Source organism: Camarhynchus parvulus, chromosome 1A, assembly GCF_901933205.1.
Source record: "Camarhynchus parvulus chromosome 1A, STF_HiC, whole genome shotgun sequence".
Taxonomy (NCBI): Eukaryota; Metazoa; Chordata; class Aves; order Passeriformes; family Thraupidae; genus Camarhynchus; species Camarhynchus parvulus.
Window position 1 is genome coordinate 6,434,842 of NC_044586.1, and position 24,144 is coordinate 6,458,985.

The following is a 24,144-nucleotide window of genomic DNA, read 5'->3' on the forward strand; positions in this document are numbered from 1 at the left end:
CTTTTTCAGTATTGGTCACATGATAAACACCAGGTCCTCCTCTTACTGCTGTGCAAACTCCCATTTCCTAGCAATTAATAGCTCCTCTCATTCAGTGAACGAAGAACAAAATGGTGCTCTCTCATGCCAAGGCACCTTTTCCCTTTAAAGAACAGATAACACCTGCTATCCCAGTCATTTGATGCTGCTTGAGAAAGGCAGCAGCTCAGGTTCTGATGGCCATTAGCTCTGCTGGGCACAGAGTGATGGGGGCTCCTGCTCCCCTTTGCTTTCCTGCCTCCCCAGCAGGCAGCCTGGGCAGAAACAGGAATCAGGGAGGGACTCACCTCTCCCCCAGCCTTTCCCTACAAGGCAGCTCATCCCAGGGAATGGACTCTCCCAAACCAAAGGCACCTGGGTACAAATCCCCAGTGATAAGACCCCAGCCCTGTCCCCCAGCCCTGGAGGAACTGGTGAAATCTTCCATCTGCGGCAGAACCCCCCCACCCCGATCTCTGTCCTCAGTGCCAGACTTAACTGTGGCATTAAATCAGCTCCCATGAATTATTCAGAAGGCTTTGGAGTGAAATTCATGTTAGAGAAATCTATGTTTCAAATTTCCTGACTCTAAGAGGAGTCCTGGAGGTGTCCCCTGCAGTTACTTTGATAACAGTTTCTCTTTACAAATGATAATTGCACGATTCAGGCTTTTGTACAGCGTGGCCTTGTGAACTCTTCTCTCGTATCAAAGAACAATTTTACGATCATTTCCATAGCAAAAAGAAAGTGATTGTGGAGATAATCTGTTGAAAACACACATGCTGGATTTCAGTTGAAAACAATAAAATGCAGTCATGAAATGAGAAATCAAGTGTTACCTAGTTGACTATATATAGAGAATAAATTGCCTGGGCATTTTAGTTTCCTGAGCTGCTAGGAATTGAAAATTGGTCCCAAGATTAGTCTGATTATCAGGACACCTCTAGCAACAAGCACCAAAAGGAAAAGGGAATACTTTTCTACCCTGAATCTATGAAGAAACAGAAGAAGGTTGAAAAAATATCATTAACCAAAGGGGCCCTTTGCAGTTCTTACAAAAACTTCCAGAAATGAATATCCCTTACATGTGTTTAGATTATCTGTCTGGGTGTGCTGCAATTCTTGAGCAGCATTCATCACAGAATCTCTCAGAGCCTTATAAACTTTAATATATTTAATATGAGGAGACTAATAACAGAAAAACTCCTGATATTTTATTTGCATGATCAAGGTATACTTAGGTAGCAAGTTGAACTTCTAATGGGATTGATGGTACAATCACACATCCCCCCTTTTGTTTCCTGACTAGTTTGTGTTCCCAGCTGTGGAAAATGTAGGATTGCCAGTGCTCTGACTTCTGGAGAGGCCGTGGGGGTGTTGGATCGTAGGGGAAGAAGGTGAGGGAGAGTTACTGGCAGCACCTGGAATTTTTGATGTGAGAAACTCACGTTCAGCCAAACCTCTACTGGTCTGTAGTGTTCCTGTGTACATAGCCTGTTCATTTCTAAGAGGTTTTCAATTAAATGTGTGTGAATCCTGTATTTAACACACATGGCTGGGGTGAAAGGTATTGTGCCTTTCCGGGTGGAGTAATGCTCATTTGCACAATCTGAAGAGTTAGATTTTTGTCTTCATCCATGAACATCTTGGAAAGCCATTTCAGTGTATGGAATGCTGCAAAGGATTCCAGTGTCCTCCAGCATCATCTGAGAGCAATGGAAGATTGCAGTGAGGTGCTACCAATGCTCTTTTTGGTCTTGCTTGAGAAAAAACTGACTTGAGGGTTGGTGATTTGTACAGTGAATTGGGCTGGAGACTAGTAAGGGAACTCAAACAGAGCCAGGAAAAATGCCCTTTTCCACAGTGGGTTGATCAGCATCCAAGAACTGTCACCCGGAATTGTCACTCTGAGGGAAAAGTCTTTTGATTTGGTACAGTTCTCATGTTTTTTTCCTAAATGGTATCTTTAGTGTGAGGAAAGCTGTGGAAATTGTACACAATAGGACCATAGACCTCTTATTCTGGCTGTTCCCCTCTGGAATAGTTGGCAAATGAAAAAACCTAAAAATTAGCTGATTGAAAAATTATTTCTGCTAGAACATGACAACAAAAATTACAAGTGCTTTCATGAAAGGCTAGTTTAGTTGCAATTCTTCCAGAAGTCATGGAGTTCTTCTAGAAAGCTGCCTGTGTCCCTCTGAGCTCTGGGAAACTCTCAATTGATGTTTGGAGATGTGAAATTCCCTCCTTTTCCCTGGCAATAATTGCAACACCATGTGCAGGAAGGTGATTCCATCTCAGAAGTGCATGAATGGGAAGCAGTGATGCTGTTTCCCTGGTTCTGGAGCCCTGCAGATGAAGTGAAACCCATCTATGTGGATGGGATATGGGATCTGGTTTGGTTTTTTTTGTTTATTTTCTTCTGGTTGTGATGTAATGGAGGAAGGTAAGAAAAACAAAACACATAGTCAATGGCTCAGCACATATTTTTTTATGATGCAGTTTCCAACCACTAGAAAACTCTTTAGTTATGCAAGTGCACTTTAAACAATAACATAATATCTACACCAGAATTTAATTTTTCTCAATTCACTGCTTTGTGAATTTATTTCTAATTTCACCCCTTCTTCACAATTGAAGTTTCCACCTCAGCAACTGGAAGAGTGTCAACTACAACAGGACTGCCAGTCAGCTGTGTTTCTAGCATGAATATTGAAGGGGAAAGGGGATTTATTGCAGCCTTTTAAGCCCAAAGATGAAATGCAAAAGTGAATTAAAATGTCTGTGGTAACTGCTCAATCAAAGGTTGGGGTGCAGTATTTTTGCTGCATTTAAACAGCAAAGAATCATCTGCAATTTGCCAGTGCAAATGCAAGCAAGAACTTCAAAGGGCAGTGGTATCATTTTTTTTGTTTTTCCTTCTCCCTGGCTAGAATGTATTACAGCAAACCTGTGTACACTTTGTAGTATTTTTTTCTGTCATGACAATTTCGTTTTTGTTTGTTTTTTTAAGGAAGGGAAAAAATCCCAAGTCTTGCTTTGATGATCTTCACTATGGTGAGCTTACAGCAGGGGAGTGTGGCATTTTCTGTTTGCATCATCAGTCTCTAGTGATTGATCTCAGACCCAGCTTTCATTTTCTAAGCAAAATAGGCTGCAGTTGGAAAAACCTGATTAAGGTGAGTAGATTTTATCTGATGTGCCCATTGCCACTCATTTCAATGTAATGACTTTCTTTCCAACTACAGATGACATGAAGAACACAGAACAAAAAGTATGTGTCAGTTTATAATGCATTCTTCTTAAAGTTTAAGTGATCCTAATAGGCCATCAAACTACTAGAAAACAGCTTGGCACGTGGAATAAGCTCCTGATCAGGCTGCTGTAGTTTGTGTTGTATCCTTGCGCAGAAACCTGCCATGAGAGAAGCTGCTTGCTGGCCTGATGTTATTGTGAAAGCATCTTCCAACATCTTGCTAAAATTGCTGCTCTGAATGTAAACAAAATACTAAAAAAAAATTGAGTGGTCTTGACTTTGCTTCCTGACTTCTGAGTGTTTAGGTCCTAGTGGCCTCTTTGCTGAAAGTATGAAACCTGGAGACATCTGAGATCCTGACACAAAAATTGCTCATTCTGGCATTGCTCTGCGTTGCTTCCCAACAGAGAGAAATGTTCATTTTCCTCTCATTTCTGAGGGCAAGAGACACTGAAGAGGAAGAATAGGTGACATTACATTTGAAGAGGTGCAGATACAAAACTGACAGCCTTGGAGAAAACACACTTCATTCAAATGGCTGTTTGCAGAGCAGGTCCTCTGCAAGATAACTTATGGCATGAAAAAGTCCTGTGCACAGAAAACAGTCTGTCATAGTAAAATAAAGAGCCCTGAAGCTGTGACGTCTGGCATAGCTGTGAAAATAACTTTCACTTGGGAGGGGAGGCTGGGAACCCTGCAGTTCCTGGTTCTTTTCAAAGACAATGCCTGTACCACGGCAAGGAACACAGAGGCGACCATAACTTCTGCAAATCTACACCAAAACCCCAATTTAAAATACTATCAAAGATTAAAGGCTGCACTCTCTTTCAACTGCATTAATTATCAAGGCAGCATGCAGAGCTGTGTAAATGGCTCCTGCCTGTGAGCACAGCACTGAGTTTAGAGGTTAGGGTGGTGGCAGACAGATGATGGTGATGACGACAACCTGTGATTTGCAGAGTTTTCTGCCATGATGGAGAGGTGTCTTCTCATACTGGAAGCAATGTTAGGAAAAATCTTCTAACACTTCTCATACTGGAAGCAAGGTTAGGAAAAATCAGCCTGCCTTCCATGTAGCAGGGGCTGGGAGGGAGGAGAGGGCAGCTGAGCTGTAGGGGAAGCAGGAGCACAGTGCTGAGTTCCCTTGCCTATTGCAGGCTGAAATTAAATGGTAATACTGTGAGGAGGTGAAGACAAGGCAACACACTCCCACACAAAAAAAAATACCCTCTTCCCTACCCCTGACAAGAAAACCCCAACCCTGTTTCTGCTCTGCATAAGCACTAGCCACTGGGGCAGGCTTTATGCAGCTGTGACAGTGCTCTGCTTTAATTTGATTAATTTTATTGGGAAGAAGTTCCATGCCTCCCACCAGCCAGAAACCAGCCAACCCCTGTTAGGGCCCTCTCTCCCTGTTTCTTTACTAAGTGATTTATAAATTACTTTACAAAATAGGGTCACCACACATTTGAAGAGCACCTGAGAGTGCAGGTGTGAAAGGAAAGCCCAGAGGTCTGGTGGATTGGCAATTATTCCAAGAGGTGGGAAGCTGATCAAGGGACTGGACAGGGTGCCTCTGCCTGGGAGGCACAGTGGCCTCAAGGAAGAGGCCACCTTCCTGATAGAAAGCAAGCAGAAAGTATTGTACTCGTTCTTGCAGGGCTTAAGTTTGAAAATGCAACACAGTGGTGGAGAAATTTCTTTCCCCCTCCCCACCCCAGGAGAGTCTGGCCAGGGAGGGGATCCCTCAACAGGCCCTGGGCAGCAGAGACCACCACAACAATGCCAGGAAATTCTCAGTCAAGTTTAATGCATCATAAAGAAGTAAAACTACATTGGCATATTTAAGACAAACACTTCTTTTTTTTTGCTATGCACACTATCCACTGGACAGCCCCCTTTTCAAAATAACTACTTTTAACAGTTGAAGACAGTTTTTCAGAAATTCTTCACATATTCAACCTTCTACAATTTTCCTTTATTTTTTTATTTGTCTGAGAAGGAAAAAAAGTTATGAAACCTGAAAACATCTACATTGCAAGCCACTCAGAATGCATAATTGCATACATTAACCAATGTATAACAACTGTGTTTTACTTAGTTCACTCTATTCATCAATAAAAGAATATAAAAATCTTGTTCAATCGAGAGTTGTGTATTAAAATAGATTTGTTTAGTACTGCACAGTTTCTCCCGGAGTTGTGAAAATGGTTGAAGGGACCTTGTGCTTTCTGGACAACAGAAAAAGCCAGTCCCTCATGTGTTCATTTTCTAAAATTAAAAACAAAAAAGGCTATTCGGCACCACGTGATATGCTGATGTGAGGGACCAGCCTTGTGTCCTGCTCTGGTGGCTTTCCATAATTACCTGTTGTGCTAATTGGTGGAGAACTTACAGGGACAGAGACAATGGCACAGGGGAGTGGGAGCTGAGAAAAGCAGGGTGTCCATCAGCACCTTCCCAGGCAGCACCTTGCAGAATCAGGAAGACCAGCTAGTAAACAGGCAGGTGCACTGGGATTCTCTCAGGCTAATGCTTAACACTTCCCAAATATGCTAAAATCCAACAAAATGTTAAAAACGAAACAAGTTTCCCAAAACAAAATCCTCCCAAACCTTTTTAATTTTCCATGCCCTGTCCATCCCCCAGAAGTCTTGTGTCTGAGTCTCCAGTTTAAGAAACAACCCCTTGAGGCAGTTTTTTTTCCCTGTACCATTTCAGCAGATATTTCTACAAAAAACCCCAACCAACCAACCAAAAAAACCCAAAGCAACAACAACAAAAAAATAACAAAACCAAAAAAACCCAAACAAAACAAAACAACAAAAAAAATCATGTTGCATATCTTTAAAAATGCAGTACAAAAAGGTTATTTTTTTGGCATATTATCTGTACTGACAAGAAACAAAACCCAGAATATTTATTTGCTTTTTTGTTTAAAAAAACAATCCAAAATGAACAAAAAGACAGAAAACCACAAAATAATCACTTTAAAAAATGAAACCCAAACTGCCAAAGGTATCCACTGTTATGGTTGATGCTAAACCTTGCACAAAAACTCCATGAGAAAAAGACACTGATAGCAAAATAAGTAAAAAGGACCTGCAAAAGGAGTTTTACAGTCGTATTTTTTAAATATTTTGGAACGCATATACAGATGCATCAGCATGAAAATACTTCAATATTTTACTAGAAATGCTAACTTCATACAGTTTCTTTATTTAAATATCTGCAATTCTCAAGTCTAATAATATGGAAAAAAAAAAGATCTTTTGTTTCCAAGGCTCTGTGAGTGTCCGTGATGCTGTTCTGGTCACAGAGACCCCATATCCAGGTCTCCTGAACCAATGGGGCCAAACTTGTTCCTCTGACATCCATGTCAAGTGCTAAGTAGCTCAGTTTCTGGTTATCTCACCAATTCCCCCCCAATACACATAGCCTTCAGCCCAACTACTTCTCTAATCCCTCACTAACTCCTCTCCCCTTGGAACAGAAAGCCTGTCTGCCACCACAAAAGGCTATCCTGCTTCCTCTATCAGCCATGCTCCTCTGCTTCATCCTCAGTCATAAATACGTTAAGGCCAACATAACAAAACAAAATGTCATAAGCACTGAAGGTTCTTGGCAAATACAAAACCGCAGCACAACCTGCCCTGTGGGTGCCACAGTGACCTACAAACTGGGCTGCCTGCTCTGCAAGTCTCTAAGTGTATCAAAACTGAGATTGCTCCTCTGTCCTTTGTTCCAGTCTCACCTCTCCTCTGCTCTTGTGCATAAAGTTTCTTGTTCCTGGCGCAGCCGCCTCCTGTCAGTTGTTGCCCTGCGATGGCTGCAGAGCTTTGTGCATGGCAGCAGAGGCAGCAGAGGGTTTGATCCAGGGGATGGAGAGCAGGGAGGTGGTGGTGGTGGTCGTCATGGTAACCTGAATCATCTGCTCGTTTTGTATCAGTCTAATGAGGGTTTTGAGACGTTCCAGTGATGACTGAGTCCCTTTCTGCTGGGCCATCAGGCTGGTTTTTAGCTCTAAGCATTTCTGTCAAATAGAGAGAAGAGGAGAGAGAAGGAAAGACTGAGAATACATTCAAAGTGGTGTCAAACATCTCTCCAAACATCCTTTGGTGCCTTGGGTGCACATTCTGCTCAAATGAAGTATGTTCTCCTTCGGGGAAAGCAAAACCACAGCTTAACAAATGGAGCAATCAGCAGTGCTGCACACACTGCAGCAGCTGTCTGAGGGAACAACATCCTTCCCAGGCAAAGTGCATTTGGAGGATGTTTCTGACTCCATCCTGTAGACAGGAACACCTCCTGCACTCCACAGAGATGCCTGGCACAAGAGTGCAAGGGCTGTGTTACTGAAAATACAGAAAGCACCACTCAGCTCTCTCACTCTTGCCCTGATAAATGCTCACCAGGATGCATTTCATATGTGCCACACATTCCAGGGAATAGCACTGTGAAGACCCATTAATCTCACTGAACATGATATCAATATTTTTCCAGCAGAAAACTTTGCTCCAAGACACAACTGTTACACCAGAGCACCCACAAGAAAGCTTTCATCCCTCAGGGTGGCCAAATTTCTCCCCGTGATCTCTTGAAATAAAAACCTCCACGCAAATGGGCAGGAGAGGAGGAGCTAAACAAAGGCATCCCAAATCCTCCATTTCTCCAAGAAGAGGTGGGAAGAATCAGTAATTCTCCCATAAATTTCTGCATCCAGCAACCATTCTTCAGGGAGGGACAGACCCACACCCTGAGTCTCTCTGCAAGATGGAAGGGGACAGTGGCCTCTAATACCTGAGGCCTGTTTTCTTTCTTCCAGTGCACCCAGGATTCTGACCAGACTGATTACTTCTCTGCAGATTGCTTCCCTTTGGCTCTGGTCCAGACTGCCCAGGGGTGGAGATTCCCCACTCCTGGGGAATTGGGAAATGCTCACTTGAAAATCAACCTGTTTGGAAAGCAACTGTGTGGAGCTGCTCAGAGGCTGGTTTAGAGACATGAAATTTCAGATGAAAGATAAATTATGTTCTGTTTTTACCATTGCAGCTGTGGGTGCATGAGAGTGTTCTTTTTCATATAAATCTCTATTAAAATGTCAGAATGAAATTGCTCTGTGTGGGACACCTTTAACTTATTTTCTTCTTTCAAGTGGATACATTTCCAATAAATATAATCATTGGCTGATATTACCATTTAAATAAGACAGTGTTGCCCACTGGAAGAACATGATTCTGCTTAGGTAGAAATCTTACTGATTTTGACAACCTGATAACTCACAGCTTTTCTTTTTCCAAATTCCTCAGCCCACTGCACTCTCCTACCTATTACACACACATGTGGTTCCATTAGTGCTACACACATGTACAGGGAATATACAGTGATGCCTTTTAACATGTTATTGCTTTTCCTTCCACTCTGTTTTACATGATAAATATTTTAACATGCCCCCTCTGGATAACTGCAATGGTAAAACAAGCAGTGAGCAGTTACTCCTGCAGCTGCCACTTGGATTTTTCCAGGGTAAGGAAGTGACAAATATTTATTGAGGCTGCCCTGCAAACTAACAGCTACCTCTCAGGATGGAGGTAGCCCCAGATAGTTCCTTCAGCCATGAGGGGTAGGAATTAGGCTTTGAATTCAGCTCCTCCTAGCAAAATCTGTGTGTAAGACACCTCCAGGCAACACTTAGCTTTGAAATGAGTTTGGAGAGACAAAATAGTCCATGTCCAGTCATGGAGAGATGGTACAACATTTAGTAAAGATGGTTATTTCTAATTATTATCAAGAGGTTTGAGCTAATGGACAAGCAGCTGCCACTGGAGGACACACTTGTGACCAAACTTTTCCCCCAGAGGATGGAAGTGCCTTGAAGTCATTTGGTACCTCAGAGCTATGGGTGCAACTACAAGGAAGGCAGCCATGGCTATTTGTGGAGTTCTGTTTGTGTGTGTTTTGCCACAGAAATTCAAGTGATTTCTCCTCCTCTGCCTGCCAGAGTGGCTTACTTTCATGCATAAAGAAAATGTACGCGTACTTCCTCAGAAAGAAACACATTCACACTTGAAAATCTATTGCTTGGGAGCTTGAATCATTTTCTAGCCACAAAATACAATTTTTTCGGGGCTTAAATTCTTTATAAACATCTCTTCAGGAGACTGTGTGTCCCCATCAGGTGTCCTACCTTCACTGCACTGTTGAGAAGTCGATCTTTTTCTTCTAACTGTCTGTGCTCACTCTTCAGCTCACTGCTCCTCTTTAATAACTTTCTCTTCTCCTCTTCTTTGACTGTGGAACAATAAGATTAAGGATGCAGAGGTTAAGAAAAGGATGTACTGTGCATTTGAGGACAGAAAGCAGAAGCAGGTATTTTGTATGGTGAGTTTAAGGTCTCATTAGCCTCTTGTCAGCAGGTACAGCCAAAGGAATCTGGAGTTTCTGCTTGCAGGCATTTATTCACTAGAAGGGTGGTCAGGCATTGGCAGGGGCTGCCTAGGGAGGTGGTGGAGTCCTCATCCCTGGAGGTGTCCATGGAACAACTGGACATGGCACTCAGTGCTCTGGGCTGGTTGACAAAGAGGGATCAGGTTGGACTCAATGAACTTGGGGGGCTTTTCCAACCTAAAAGGTTCTGGGATTCTGTGCATGTGTCAATGCTTAGCACACAGGAGGACAACCCAAAAGGTACAGGGCACCTTTAAGGTGAATTAAAATTAATCCTTAGACTACATGTGATCCTGGAGGTCTCCAAGAAAGACGTGAGTGGTATTTAGGAAGAGGCCAGCCCCTTGGAATGGCAATGGTTAGTGACCCTGGCAGAAAAGCACAATTATAAGTGTGCCAGACCTCCATAAAGCTCCTTACAAATATGATCTAATGCCCCAAACAGCCTGCTGTAAGAGTGCAACAGGGAATTAAAAAAGGGCAATGCTCAATGCAGACCTGTCACACAGCATATGAGTCGAGTGTTTCATACCACATGAAACAATGAGAAGCTGGTGTTGCTGTGGTGTCAGGGACACCAGCCTGGCATTGTGTACACACCCAGTTACATGGCTCTGCTTAGCCTGACTCTGCCTCACCATGATTCTGCCTCAAAATCCAGTTTTCAGCCCTGTTCCAGGGAAGGCACCACTTTGATGACAGCTTCCTCCAGGAGAGTGAAGTTCCTGAGAGATCACTCTCAACTTCCTTACAGAGAGAAGGCAGCAAAGGAGCAGACCAAGGGGAAGGGGACAGAAAAAGTCTTCCCTCCCCAGTCACTTATGGCCCTATGACTACACCATCAGACCTGGCAGCATTATAACTCTATTTGATATTTCAGCTAGGGACTCAAACAGCATTGCTATCATGAGCAGGGAATCCCTTGTCAGAGGCTGAGTTAATCCCTACCTGTTTTATGAGTAACATAGGAGTGAACAATAGCCAGAGTTCCAGTCCATGGCACATTGTCATCTTTCTTTAAAACCTATAAGCCCAGGAAACAATAAATGGTTAGGATTCCAAAAAAAACATGCATTAATGTTTGCTCCAGCCTTACAGATTGGCAGGACCAGAACTTGGGTCCTTGTCCCAGAACATAAAAGTGATCTCAAGGTTAAGCACAAGGAACTCTGTGGCACAGAATCTACACTTTAGTGTTTTAATAATTTTTTTCTTACTTGTGCAATCAGCATTATTCACAGCAACTAGACAGTTTAGCATATCTCACATAACTGTGAAGAACAGTTATGTGTAACAAATGTCATTTAAAGTAAAGGAAGTTTTCTCCTCACACCTTTCAGACACACTGGTGAACAGTGTCTTCTTCTGACACTGCCTTCCTCATCTCTTAGATTTACATTCTTTTGTCTGGCTACATGCTGGTGGTGTCACTGTAAACAAAGGAGCTGAAGAGATATTTTAAGAGGACAATTCTTAGCAATTACAGGCAAGCTACAGCACTCCCTGTATGTTCTAACTCTAGGATGGTGAAAAATACCAGAAATAAATACTGCAAACTGCACTAAAAGCCCCTCAGTACTTCTTTATCTAATGTAGTCCACTGAGCTATGACCATAGGTTAGATTTGCTTAGGGGTACACAAATCCGAGGTGTCTCCCATTCTCCCTGCTTGGTACACCATACTCCATGTAGCTTACCTTCTGTTGGCACTTTGGGCAGACCCAGAGCCCTTTGGGGGCAGTTTTGAGGGGTGGGTCCAAGCAGTTGAGGTGATATGCTCTGGGACACGTGCCACAGGGCTGCAAGTTAACTCCACGCTTGCAAGCAGTGCAGTGCTCATCGTGATGGATCTCGTTCTGCAAGAGAAGGGTGCCCTGGGTAAAGTCAATCCATTGAGAACTTCTCTCTACACAGCATTCAAAGCCTCTACTGCAGCAGACAGGCTCCTTCAAACACGAAATCTAATTGTCAAAAGGACCCTGACAGACACAGAAGACAGAAATAATAGATATATGATAGCAACAAATACAAACAACAAATGGCCCAGAAGCAAGTTATATAAAGTGAAACAGAAACATAAAACCCAACTAATCAAACACAGGAGAGAGTCGACTAATATAGCCAGATTGTGATAGAGGAATTATTTCACTTTTTTCTTTGCCAGTGTGTTATTACAACACATGTATCCCCCTGCATGGCTCTGCATCAGAGTTAATGTGGCATCACTTGTCTGTCATGCCCAAAGCAGAGGGAAGCATAAAGGAAAAGGGTTCTGAGGAAGAAGCACAGTTCCATGTTTCATTCCCATTGCCTCAAAGGGCAGCTGGGGAAACAGGAAGCTGGAGCACAGCCTTGGGCTATAAACCCTCTTTTGTGAACTCCTCTGGCCTCCTTCTCCCTGGCACTAATTGGTCTCTGCTCAGACTTGCTCTGACAATCTTTCTCCAACGAGACTGATTAGTGCTTTGTGTGAAGCAACACACAACATGAATTAAAACTCATCAACAAAGTTACAATGTCATGGAGTAGATTGCTATGCTAATCTGGTGGCAATATTAATTACTCCTTTTAATAAAGGAGAAATTGATTCTGAAACTCTCATGCCTTGTGAACCATTACAAAAAAAAATTTCCTACTGCTTTTCTAGGAAGAAGAGTAGTAATTTTATATTTTTCAATTCCAAAAGTATGCTTTCATTTTTTGGAATAGTAATTAAAAAGTTTCACAGCAGTTTTAGTCAGGCTTGTATCCTGAATTCTAAACCAGTCCTGTCAAAAAATCACTCTCCAAAATATTAGTCTTTATAAACTACCTGCTCAAAGAATCTTAATTTTAACCCCAAAGTAAGAAGATTTAATCTTTATGAAGTAGAATGTTTATTCATTTTTCTTATCAAATTTTCATTAAACTCATAAATCTGGACTAGCAATTTCACAATCAGTGGAGTCAACAAAGGGACTAAACTCAAACCTTGCATGTGAAAGCCCAAGAGTTCATCTCTTTAAAATTCTAGCTTAGGGACTCAAAGATTTGGTTAAGTGGGAAAAGAGAATACTGCAATTAGGTACCTTGAGAGTGACTACAATAATCAGAGGCAAGCACTGAATACACAGTGATGAGAAAGATACCTGCTAATAGACAGACTTTGCCACACATACCTTCCAGAATGAATCCTCATTTGCTAGCATGTAAAAGAAGGGCAGAAAACAGATCAGTGGAAAATACATTGCTGCAGTGGTTGCTAGTTCTCAGCTGTGGGAGTAACTTTAATCAAGATGTGGCATAGGAGATCAGGACATTGCCAAAATTAATGCAGGCAGTAAAGAATGTAACAGCAAGCAGTGAAATTTAAAAATGTACATTCTAGGAATCCCATGTCCAAAGGTCTGATGCTAAAAGGTCATAGCATTTGAAATTTTCAGAAATTTTCAAGCAGAGCTCCTCTCCACATGCCAGTAGTCAAAAAGTCTTCCTGAAGGACCACAGCATGCTGGGTGTTGAAAAGGCTGGCCCTGAACCAGCAATGCCCTTAATGTGGAGTATGAAATGGGAACCTCCAACTAATTGTTTAACACAGATTTAAATGTTGAGCTGATTCCTGAACAAAATGGTCAGCTCCTGTAGGACCAAGTCCTTCTCATCAGACTACTCCCACCCAGAACATCAGTGACCTTTGGATGAACTGAGTCTGTACTGATTGTATTCACAACCTGATATGAACAAGAACCAATAGAGCTCGCCAGAAAGCAGGCCAAGCCTTCCATAAAAAAAAAAATGGAATTCAACACATTTTGGTAAAAAAAACCAAAAGCCAGAAAAAATGAAGAGCTTTATGGACACTGCACAGTGTGTTGCAATTTCCACTGATGATTTCATAGAATCACAAATTATCCTAAGCTGGAAGGTGCCATCAGGATCATTGAGTCCAGCCTCTGGCCCTGCACAGACACCCCAACAATCCCACCCTGTGCCTGAGAACATTGTCCAAAGTCCCCTGGAGCTCTGGCAGCCTTGGGGCCGTGACCAGACCCTGGGGAACCTGTTCAGTACCTGACAGCCCACTGGAGGAAGAACCTTTCCCTGATATCCAGCCTAATATGGCCCTGGCATGGATCCAGCTGTTTGCTTGGGTTCTTTAAAGGGGCTGGAGCATGCTGTCCCAGTGAAAAACACTTAGTGGACAGGGATTTCTTTGGATTAAAGTGGAGGCAACCAAACTGATACCATGCCTGCAGAGTGCAGGAACAGGGCAAACACTAAGTAATTACAGAAGCATCCTTCCAATGCTGGCAGTTTATGGCTTCCCTAATGCTGAGCTTGCATCTTCATTTTTACATTTAACAGCCTCTGATAGATTTTTTTCTTCCATAAATTTCTCTCCCAAGAATTCTAGTATACTTTGGCAATGAGGTCCATAAATAATCACAGACTAATAAAATGTGTAGATGTTACATCATATCTAAAAATACACACACAAAGGTCCACCACTGTATGACACCATGATTACTCAGGGGATATAAATGTTATTCAGATAAACAAAGGCTTGATAATTGATGAATCTTTTGTACAAATGATACATGTCAGGGGATGTGACCTCATTTCCAAAAAGACATTTTCATTTAAATCAATCCTGATCAATTAACATTTTGATCAAAATTTACAAGAATTGTCCTCTTTTGTCTATCCAGAAATGAAAATTGCTTCCTTGAAATCATGGGGATTTTTTTTTCCAGCTTGTTTGTTTGTCTTTTCAGCTCACTTTTGCTACAAAGTTTTAAACTTCTTAAAACATGTTCACTTCCCTCTTCTAGTTGCTGAAAAATTAAACTGAAGACAATATTTTTAAAGGAGTGTTTTATGAGAGAAGGGCAGCCATCTCTGCACTGAAGCTGGAGAACTGCATCACTGCAGAGCCAAGCAATCTGGGACAGCACCTGCCTTCTGCTCAGTGCTTGCACAGCATCCAGCAAAACAGGGCTGGTGCCAAAAATATCCTTGCAGAGGTGGGGAATTCTGCTATAAAGAAGTCCATCTCAACATTCTCAGAATGTGCAGAACTCCAGCAGGTGTTCTGGATTCTGGAAAAACCAAAGAGACAGGACTCAAAGAGGAAACAATGATTAAGGAGAGAGGATGCTGATTTCCAGGAAGCTCTGAGACAGCTGCAACAGTAGATATCTGTCACTTGCCTACTTCCTTGCAAATAAAATGAGAAACATGTAATGAAAGAAGGTCAGAGATATCAAAACCTAACTTAAACCCACCCAGGGACTGGAGGCACACCTTGCTAACCATGCCATTCTGTTCTGATTTCTCACACGTGTTTACATGGGGAAAACAAGTGCTATGATAAGACAAACAACCTATTACCTATTACAATTTTAATTTTGAATATAAAACTAAGCCAGGAATAATATTCTTTCCAGTGGGGCTCACATTACTGTAATAACCTCTCCTGTCCTCAGAGACCCAATGCATTAGAGGTAAGTAAAGTAATGCATATGGTAACTAGGCCAAGTGTCTGTATCTGGCATGTGGAATTTTGAGGGCAGAGAGAAGCACTGCTGCCTTTCAGTCGGTGCTCCTGTGGTGCAGGAAGTCAAGGCAGGGGCAGAAAGGTGAATCTCAAGCATTAATCATGACACTTGACAGTGAGATCAAGCAAATACTGAGAAAAATGTCAAAACTTCATGTCTCAATTATAATTACCCCTGCAAATGCTCCTAATACCGAAATAATATTTAACTTAAAAAAAGGTCTCTCTGCCCTTACCTCTAATGCAACTTAGTAGAGAAAAAGTTATAAAGGCAAAACAAGGGCAAGGAGAGAATCAAATTTCTTTACTGGCTTCGTTTCCTCTTCTGAAACACAAGTTTCTCACTTTCTTCCTTAAAAGAGTACATGGGTCTTGTCTGAAGAATTAAACTGTACTCAACATTCCCTGTGTTTCACCTCACATGTCCCAACTCTTTGTCTTCTCTGTGTTGCACATTTTTTCCTGAAATGTGCTTCTACCCATGAGCTAATCATCAGCATCCCCAAATGGCTCGTCTGAGTTGTTAACTCTCAAGGCATTTACTACTAAGTTTCAGGTATTAAGTTCTTATAAGCACAAGACTGGAAGGCATCTTAAAGGTCATCAGGTCTAGATTTATGACTCTACTTCTTGGAATCAGAAAAACTGGCTTTCAACCCTTGTTATTGAAGCAAAAGTTGTGGGAAATTTCTGGTGCTTGAGGATGAAGAGCAGTTTCTTAAAGCTGGTGGGAAGAGGCAAATGAAAAGCCTAAAATAGTAATTATTTTTTAATATGTATTTTTAAGTACTTGGGGTTGGCAACACTACTTTCTTCAATCAGTTTTCTCACTGCATGATGCTTAAAGTGCCTGTCTTAGGTTGCAAGGTGTGTCTGGGGGTGTGTAATCTATTGCCATCTGTTAGAGGTGGGGCAGTTATCTTCTGTTAATTGGGCCAACCATTAAAACCAGGTGGGGCAGTTTTCTTTATCTCCTGCACAATCAAGCCTCCCTCCAAGAAATATCGTCTGTTAATGAGCCATTAAGTCTCACTGTATAACTAATAAAAATTACACAATCCCATTATGAGATGCTCTGCCCAGGGGGAGGAGCCAAGCATTCCTACCTGGATATAATCTGAGATTTAGAACACCACAATCAGCCTTTTCTGCTGGATTCCCAGAGGAGCAGCTTTCTCCTCCACTAGATTCCCAGAGGAAGACCAGGCCCATCTACAGCACCACTGGATCTTCAGAAAACTCCATCATTCTACAGGATCACTGCTCCAACAGAACCACATCTGTCACTGCAGGAGGACTGCAGCCACCATTGAATGGTGGCTACCAACTCCTACCAACACCCACGGTGTCAAGGCCTATTCTACTCAGTCAGTGTTGTTTTGTATTACTGCATTTCTATTTTTTCCCCCTAAGAAAGAACTGTTATTCCTAGTCCCATATCTTTGCCTGAGAACCCTTTAATTTCAATATTATAATAATTCAGAGGGAGGGGTTTACATTCTCCATTTCAGGGCAGGCTCCTGCCTTCTTTAGCAGACACCTGTCTTTTCAAACCAAAACAGTGCCAGAGATCAGATTTTCCACAGATTGCGGACGTTTTGGATCCATCTCTACAGAACTGTGACCTTTAGGCTTACCCTTTCATTGTTTTAGCAGGCAAACAATTTCTTTTCACTCCACATTAAAAAATACAGGGGCATTACACAAAGTACTGCCCTGTGGTATCCTAACAGTAACTCATATGAAATCCTACTAATAAATTTTTAACACATCGTTAGAAGAGTAGTATATTCATTTAAAAATATGCTTACCTCTCGTTGAAAGGAACAATGGGTTATTCAAATAATTCGATGCAAGGCGTTTCCTCTACAAGGGAAAAGAAACCAACCCCCATGTCATTGCAGTGCTCTGGTTGTCTCTTACATTTCACATTTTCAATCTGCATGGGCTTACCTCACACCTAACCAGCTCTCCAAAAGCTACTTAGAGACCACTGACACAGCCAGACAAACAGTTGCATGATTTAGCTTTCTAACAAGTTTTTCATACAGCAGTTTATTGTGTATTAGATTTTATTAAGAAGTGAGAAATACAAATTGTGAATGTTATTGATGGGGTTGCAGGATACATTGCTTTGGCTGGTAAGAGCAAGACTACAGCAAAACTAACTCCAAGCCCAACAATGTCCATAAGGGAAAATTGTTGCTGTGAGATGACATTTTTATTTGCATATATAGAAATGGTGATGGGTTTCTCACCTTCATCTATATATATGCACTGAAAATATGAGATATCATTTTATTTTCATAGCCTCAATAGCCTTTTTTTTCATAGGAAAGGGTTACATTTTGGGTTATTATATATATATAAAATTAGAGGGGTTTTGCTACTGAATTTTTTATTCTGTGGTGAACAAACTATTCTCTTATAGTCGGGTGCCTGCCAGTCTGCTAATGAACTTTGAATGGATGTTTCTTTCTTCAAAAACCTGCAGGCATATATATAGATGCCTATTTTTATTTGCACATATAGAAATGGTGATGGATTTCTCACCAGCAGGAAAACCACTACTACCTTTGTGACATCTGCCTACAGTTCAGAGGAACATACTGCATTTGCAAGCAACAAGTGAGGGCCTTAGCAAAATATTTCCCTTTCAGAAGTGACTGTGCAGGACCTTGAGGAGCTGGCAGTGATTTCAACCTGCTGAGATCACCAAACTTACAGACAGAGAGCACTGAAAACCTGTCTGAGATGTTTAATTCATCTAATTCAGCCCATGGCCAGCCTTGTCTGATGGCACAAGCTGTGGTCAATAGCAAGCCTGGCTTCATTAATAGTCTGGACAACCCCAAATTGCTCCTCTGAGCCATCCAATGCTTGTGCAGCAGGACTGGAAACTGCACCATTTTCCTCCATTAGATGTTGTCACATTCAGCTTGGAAGAAAATTAGAGGGGTTTTGCTACTAAATTTCTTATTCTGTGGTGAACCAACTATTCTCTTATAGATGGGTGCCTGCCAGTCTGTTAATGAACTTTGAATAGATGTTTCTTTATTCAAAAATTAATCAGCCCAAAATGTAACCCTTTCCTATGAAAAAAAAGGCTACTGAGGCTATGAAAATAAAATGTTATCTCATTTTTTTAACAAAAAAAGCTTTGAGAAGAAAAAGCACACCATTCAAGTGAAGACAAAAGGCCATGATCATATTTTTGCAAAGTTAGTATCACCACTACAAATGCTGAACTCCTGCCATTTTGAGGGGTGTTGGCAAATAAAAGGTCTAATTTATATGCAATTTCAATTTAAACAATCATGAATTAAAGATCATTCAGTAGACTAAATTAAACTGCACCAAAATGCCTGAAATGCCACCAATACCTCAACTCCCTGATTAGCAAACCAGTCTGAGCAGCTAATTGATTAGAGAAAAAACATCTGCCTCCATTTTACTTGAATGACATTCCCCATGGTCAGTAGTTAATGACAGCTCCTAATGAGGACACAGCTGATCAGCCACAGGAGTCCTTCACAGACACTTCTTTCTCCATGCCATCCTTCATTCAAGCATATGCTTTTGAGAATAGATATGATGAGAAACATGAACTAGGGGTGCAGTAGACCTAGGCCATCTCCACTTCCCCCCATCCAAGGTAACAGATTTTGCCACAAACACCAATCTGGCTACAGCCACAAAACTCTGCTGCAAATATTTTAATAATCAGGACAAAAATGTCTAAAGAGCTACAGATTTAATGCTAGCAAGGCTAAAGTTCCTACTGTGGTAAATACTGCACATATGGACATCAGTATTTGCACTGAAAATAAATAGTTGAGGAATTCTGAAGAACTCAAGTGCCCAGAGCTGCTCTGGAGTATAAAAATCTCCAATGCTTCCAAAAAAAAGAACAATCAAGCAACTCAGCAGTTTGATTGCAGCAGTGTGTTTCTTAGCCTCATCTGTTTGCTATCTGCCAACGAAGACAGAAATCTGAAATACTGGCATACCAGAAATTCTGCATCACTTTTGCTTAAATAAAGAACAGTCACTTTTAGGCTTAGAGGACTCAGAACACAGAGAGGCCTTGCTTAAATGGAGAGCTGGCTGCAACTGACTTTCATCCCAGTAGAAAGTTCAGACAGTAAACCCAAACTGTGCTGAAATTTTAAATGTGAACTTTTAATTAGCTGAATAAATGCATATATGTTTGTTTAGAAACAAAGAAAAAAAATCCATAAAATGTTAAGCCTATTTATATGCTACTTTTATACCAAGCTTGCAGTCCAATATTAGGCAGGACCAATTGTGATACAGCTATAAATGCAATAGTGTAAGTGTAACAGGCAACAGAGATTATCCAGAGCATTTTATTTTTAATAATGCATTATTATATTTATTATGCAGATTTCTATACCCTCTGCAGACCACACTGATTCTTAAATCAGCATACCCCTTTTATGAATGCCACAAATTAAAAAAAGCAAAGATGATGATGATGATGATGATGATGATGATGATGATGATGATGATGATGATGATGATGATGATGATGATTATTATTATATGGCATATTAGAGAATTTATTGTTTGGCACATAAGAAAAGAGAAATAGCAATGCACATTTGAACATAATGCAGCACTTCGTAACTTCAGTTATGATCTAAAGGGACTGCCTTTGTAGATAAAAGAGTAATTAGGTCCCACATTAATTTAGTTCTCTTGGACTTTATTAAAACTAAGATGAATTCTAGTTTGGAGCAAGTGATGTTGTGTGGTGAAAACCTGTTGCTTAGCCACTGAGATATTTTCTTTCTTTTCTACATCAGGATCTCTTTACAAGTAGCTGTGGTTCTGCATTCACATACATTTTTGTAGTAAGAAACACTTAGACCTTTTATTGATATGAAATGGAACTGTGGTATAAAAAGTGAATGATGAAGTACCTCTGTTTCCAAGAGTCCACTGTAGGCTGGATTTGCTGTGCTTCTTCTCTTTCTTTCCTGACGCTTGCTCTGGATTTCTGTAACCATGGAAAGGAACATGAACTGTGAATTTCTCATTCATCAGGGAAAAATGTAGATATGACTTGTTAAGCAAAATGATCTTACCCTCAGCCCCTTGAGCTTTGTGTTCTGTTTCATTTTCTAAAGTATAATTGGGTTGCATCAGCATTGATATTTGCTGCAGTTCAAGGTTTGATATCATTAAGCTTTTCCTTGTGAGATTCACAGGCATTTTTAATTTTTTTTCTTCCTTCAAGGTAGACTTCTGCTGCTCTACAAGAATTTTATTATGATCTCTTCAGACACATATTCAGCAAGCATCATCAGAGACCTCAAAGTACTCTCCTCCATGGAGGTTAGAAAAAGCATAGTTGAAACGGCACAGCTGGATTCAGTTCCAACCAGGGTATGATGATTTATCCACCCAGAATACAACTTCATAATCCTGAGCTTGCAAAATGTCATTAGGAGTCATATGTGCATGTTTGTGTCACTGCAAACACCAGCACACAGATGGGCTCCTTGGACTGCAGCCCATTTCTTGCTTCCACTAAACTTCCACAACTCCCTTCCACTAAATGGTGACACCTATTGAAGATGACACATGCTGAGGACTGTGTTTAGCAACCACCAGCCATGCGCACAACTCTGTAAACACAGAGAGATGGAGCAGATTATTCAGCCACAGAAATCTGTAGGTTTAACGTACTTTGATCTGAGCCAAGATTCCATTTACATCATATGGAATTTCCTTCTCCAGCTCTTGACGTCAGTTCAGAAAGCTGAGATTATTACAAGCATGTCTTTTAGAGCCCATTATTTTGATTATAAACCCCAGACACACTTTAGCAAGGAGAGCCACAGCGTCCATCCCATGACATGAAGTGTGTGCTCTATGCCAAAATAGAATATGTTAAGGTAAATAAATATGTGGCAAATTGTATGCGAATATTGTAAAGTAAAGCTCAGACTTTGTGCTGAGGTACCAGAGGGTAGTCTAAATGACCCCATGGCGGTGATACCTCTGCTCTGTCTTGCTCTATCTCAGAAGGAGAGGAACTGGCAGGAGGATCTTCTCTTCAGCCCAGAGGCCCTGGAGCCCACCCAACAGAAACTCAGGACACCATCTGATTATCCAGGAGGTCTGGTGTCTTTCCTCAATATCTGAGCTGAAGAGGTCTATCTCAAAACACACTCAGCACCAGAAAATGGCCTTCAGGGTACTGAGCAAGATCTCCCACCTGTAATCCAACAGTAAGATACAGGTGAGCTTTCAGGGTGTTTATATACTTGGAGACTGGATCCCCAGCACTTAGTTCTGGTTTTCAGCACCTTTTCAAGTGTTGATCATTCCCATATACTATTTTAAGCACTGTTACAGTACAGGGTGTCAGTATTTTTGGTCATGTCTTGGACAAGGTGTCCCTGAAGATGAGGCCAACACTTTATATGGGTTTTGTACTGGCCTAACTTCCAAGATTGCATTTAAAACTTCCAAGAATGGATTTAAAACTTTCCCTTCACGAAAGAGTATTGGGTAAGCCACTGTGCTTGGTGATGGATGCATCAGAAGGAAACTACATGGACAAGGAGAGTAACTACTAGCTGGGTCTTCCTATGGCACAGGGACATGTCATCTCTCATGTTCAGAAGGTGTCTTCCCCTAGGGAACTTGAAATAGCACAGTCACAAGCTGCCATGTGACTCAAGGGGCTGCACAGAATCTCACCACCAAGAAATGTGCGATCTGAAGCTGCACTAGGATGTGAGATAAGTGCTTTGGCTGTAACCACTGTAACATCACATTAACATCATTCAGGCTATGCAGACTCCAAAACACAGGATCTTGTCTGGGAAACAGTTCTGTCCTACTGTGAAAATATTTCCTATGAAATGCTCATGTGTCTATGCTGAAATATCCATCCTGAAGCTCCCAGGCTCTTTGAAAGCATCTAAAGGGGAATGGTGCCTCAGCAGCAGGGTGAGTGCTACATCCAGTGGCCTCTCAAAGCCACAAAAAAGCAGTGCTGTTCTTGATGCCAGTGACAGCTCTCCTAAGGGAAAAGCTCTCAAGACCCAAAGGTAACAGAGATGTCACAACTGAGGAGCCTTGGTGCAGCCATAAAACAGGAATTGGCCCTCAGCTGACTCTTTTCCTTGGTCTCAGCAGTGTGAGCTGGAGCTGTGGCTCCTGCAGCCAGGCTCAGGACCCTTATCAGTGAATTCAGGGCTTGCAGCATCTCAGCACTGCCATGGCAGTGCAGAGAAAAAAATGGAGTTAGGGCAGGCTTGGTCTTCCAGAAGTGGTCACAGGGATTCAAGATTGGGACTTTAAATGGCCCAAAAAAAGAAACAAAGAATTCAATGCAGCAGAGTTTTCTTTGGATGTAACTGGGCCAAGCATCCCATAAAAGGACAGTGATGGATCTGTTGCTCTCTGTCCTTCTTGGTCCCAAGTTAAATAGAAATTTTCTTTGGTATATGCTCTCACCAAGGCAACAGAAAATATCTGGCAGTGTCTGAATCACACATAGGGCAGATGCTTGGAATGCAGGTCTGGAAGAGGCATTGCTATGGTACAGAGATAAGAGCTGGCTGGGACAAAAAGTAATAGCAGTGGGAATAGATGGAAAAGAAGAGAGAAAGAGAGAAAGAGAGAGAGAGGGTAATGAATGGAAACATCTCAAGATGTACAATGCCCTATGCAGCCCTCAGGGAGGGAGAGCACTTTTTTAGTGGAAACAAATGCATCTATGTACATGTGGACTGGTTCTGTCAATAATTACACCTAGACAGAGCAAAATCATACACTGGTGTGCTGTCTTTTGTTACTTGTCACTTCTGCTAAAAAAAATATTGCATACTTTTCAGAACAGGATGCAATAAAGTTAAATTAAATTTGTTTCAATTTATGAAATCATAAATATTTCAGTAATCTAGACAGACCAAGATATGCATTCTTAGAGTGACCTGAACTAAAGGTCCTTCTTTTAAAGTTTTGCTTTCTACCTTTTTTTTAACAAAATTGTAATGCTAAAAGTTGTTTCTAATAGCCTAGAGAAAGAGATTCAATAAGTTACAACCATGCACTGCATCACAGAATTGAGCTGTCTTATTCCTTAGTTTATCAATTAAAAAAATAGAAACCAAACAGGAAAAATTAAACTGTAATACATTTGACAAAGATGGATGAATTTAAAGACAGCTTTATGTTGGAGGCCAGACTCCAGTGAGGTGCTGCCTTCACCAATAAACACTCTGCATGGTCATTCTATGAAGCCTGTGATGGGAATTTTCTTCAGGGAAAGCTGCACCTTGCAGACTGTCAGTCAGTGGAAGCAGCTGTGTTCATTTACTGGTAAAGATGCCTCACACTCAGGCTCTGCAGAACTGAGCTCTTTCCCCAGGTAGGGAATGCTTGTGTGGAAAATACTTCTAGGCAGATAGAGAAATACACATATAAGTGGATCACAGCCCATCACCAGAAAATTAATGAATAAAATTAAGAAAAACTGTAACATTGTGAATTAGAGATACTAAATGAATAAGCTTTTAATGATCCAATCTTGATAGAGTTAAATTCCAAAAATGTGAAATTGATAAATAATTAGAAGTTTTAAAATAAACTGAACTGTGTAATGACCACTGCTTCTGATAAATAGCAATGACTGATAACAGTAAACATGACACAGTAAAATAATAACCTTTAGCATGTGAAAGCTATAAGGAAATCTCTGACAATTGTAACCACCAATTTTGATGAAAAAATATCCTTTCCATAGTAAATAGCTCTTGGCTGGAACCATTTATTTAATGCTAGTAGAAATATAAAATGTGAATTTATCGTCAAGAATTGATTCTGCATGGTGAGTGTTGTAGCA

The 24,144-nt window shown here is 41.2% G+C and overlaps 1 protein-coding gene across 3 annotated transcripts in view; it reads right to left on the reverse strand.

Moving 5' to 3' along the window:
• Positions 1-5,057: 5,057 nt before the first annotated feature.
• The window catches only part of PHF21B (PHD finger protein 21B), a 142,356-nt gene continuing 123,269 nt past the window's right edge, over positions 5,058-24,144 (reverse strand). For all 3 annotated transcript variants that reach the window (XM_030959388.1, XM_030959387.1, XM_030959386.1), the window contains 7 exons: positions 20,204-20,280; positions 17,069-17,123; positions 12,880-12,902; positions 11,419-11,577; positions 10,670-10,745; positions 9,462-9,565; positions 5,058-7,307 (listed from right to left, as the gene is read on the reverse strand). In XM_030959388.1, the coding sequence (XP_030815248.1) occupies positions 7,083-7,307; positions 9,462-9,565; positions 10,670-10,745; positions 11,419-11,577; positions 12,880-12,902; positions 17,069-17,123; positions 20,204-20,280 (719 nt within the window). In that variant the 3' untranslated portion in view covers positions 5,058-7,082. The remainder of the gene's footprint in view (positions 7,308-9,461; positions 9,566-10,669; positions 10,746-11,418; positions 11,578-12,879; positions 12,903-17,068; positions 17,124-20,203; positions 20,281-24,144) is intronic.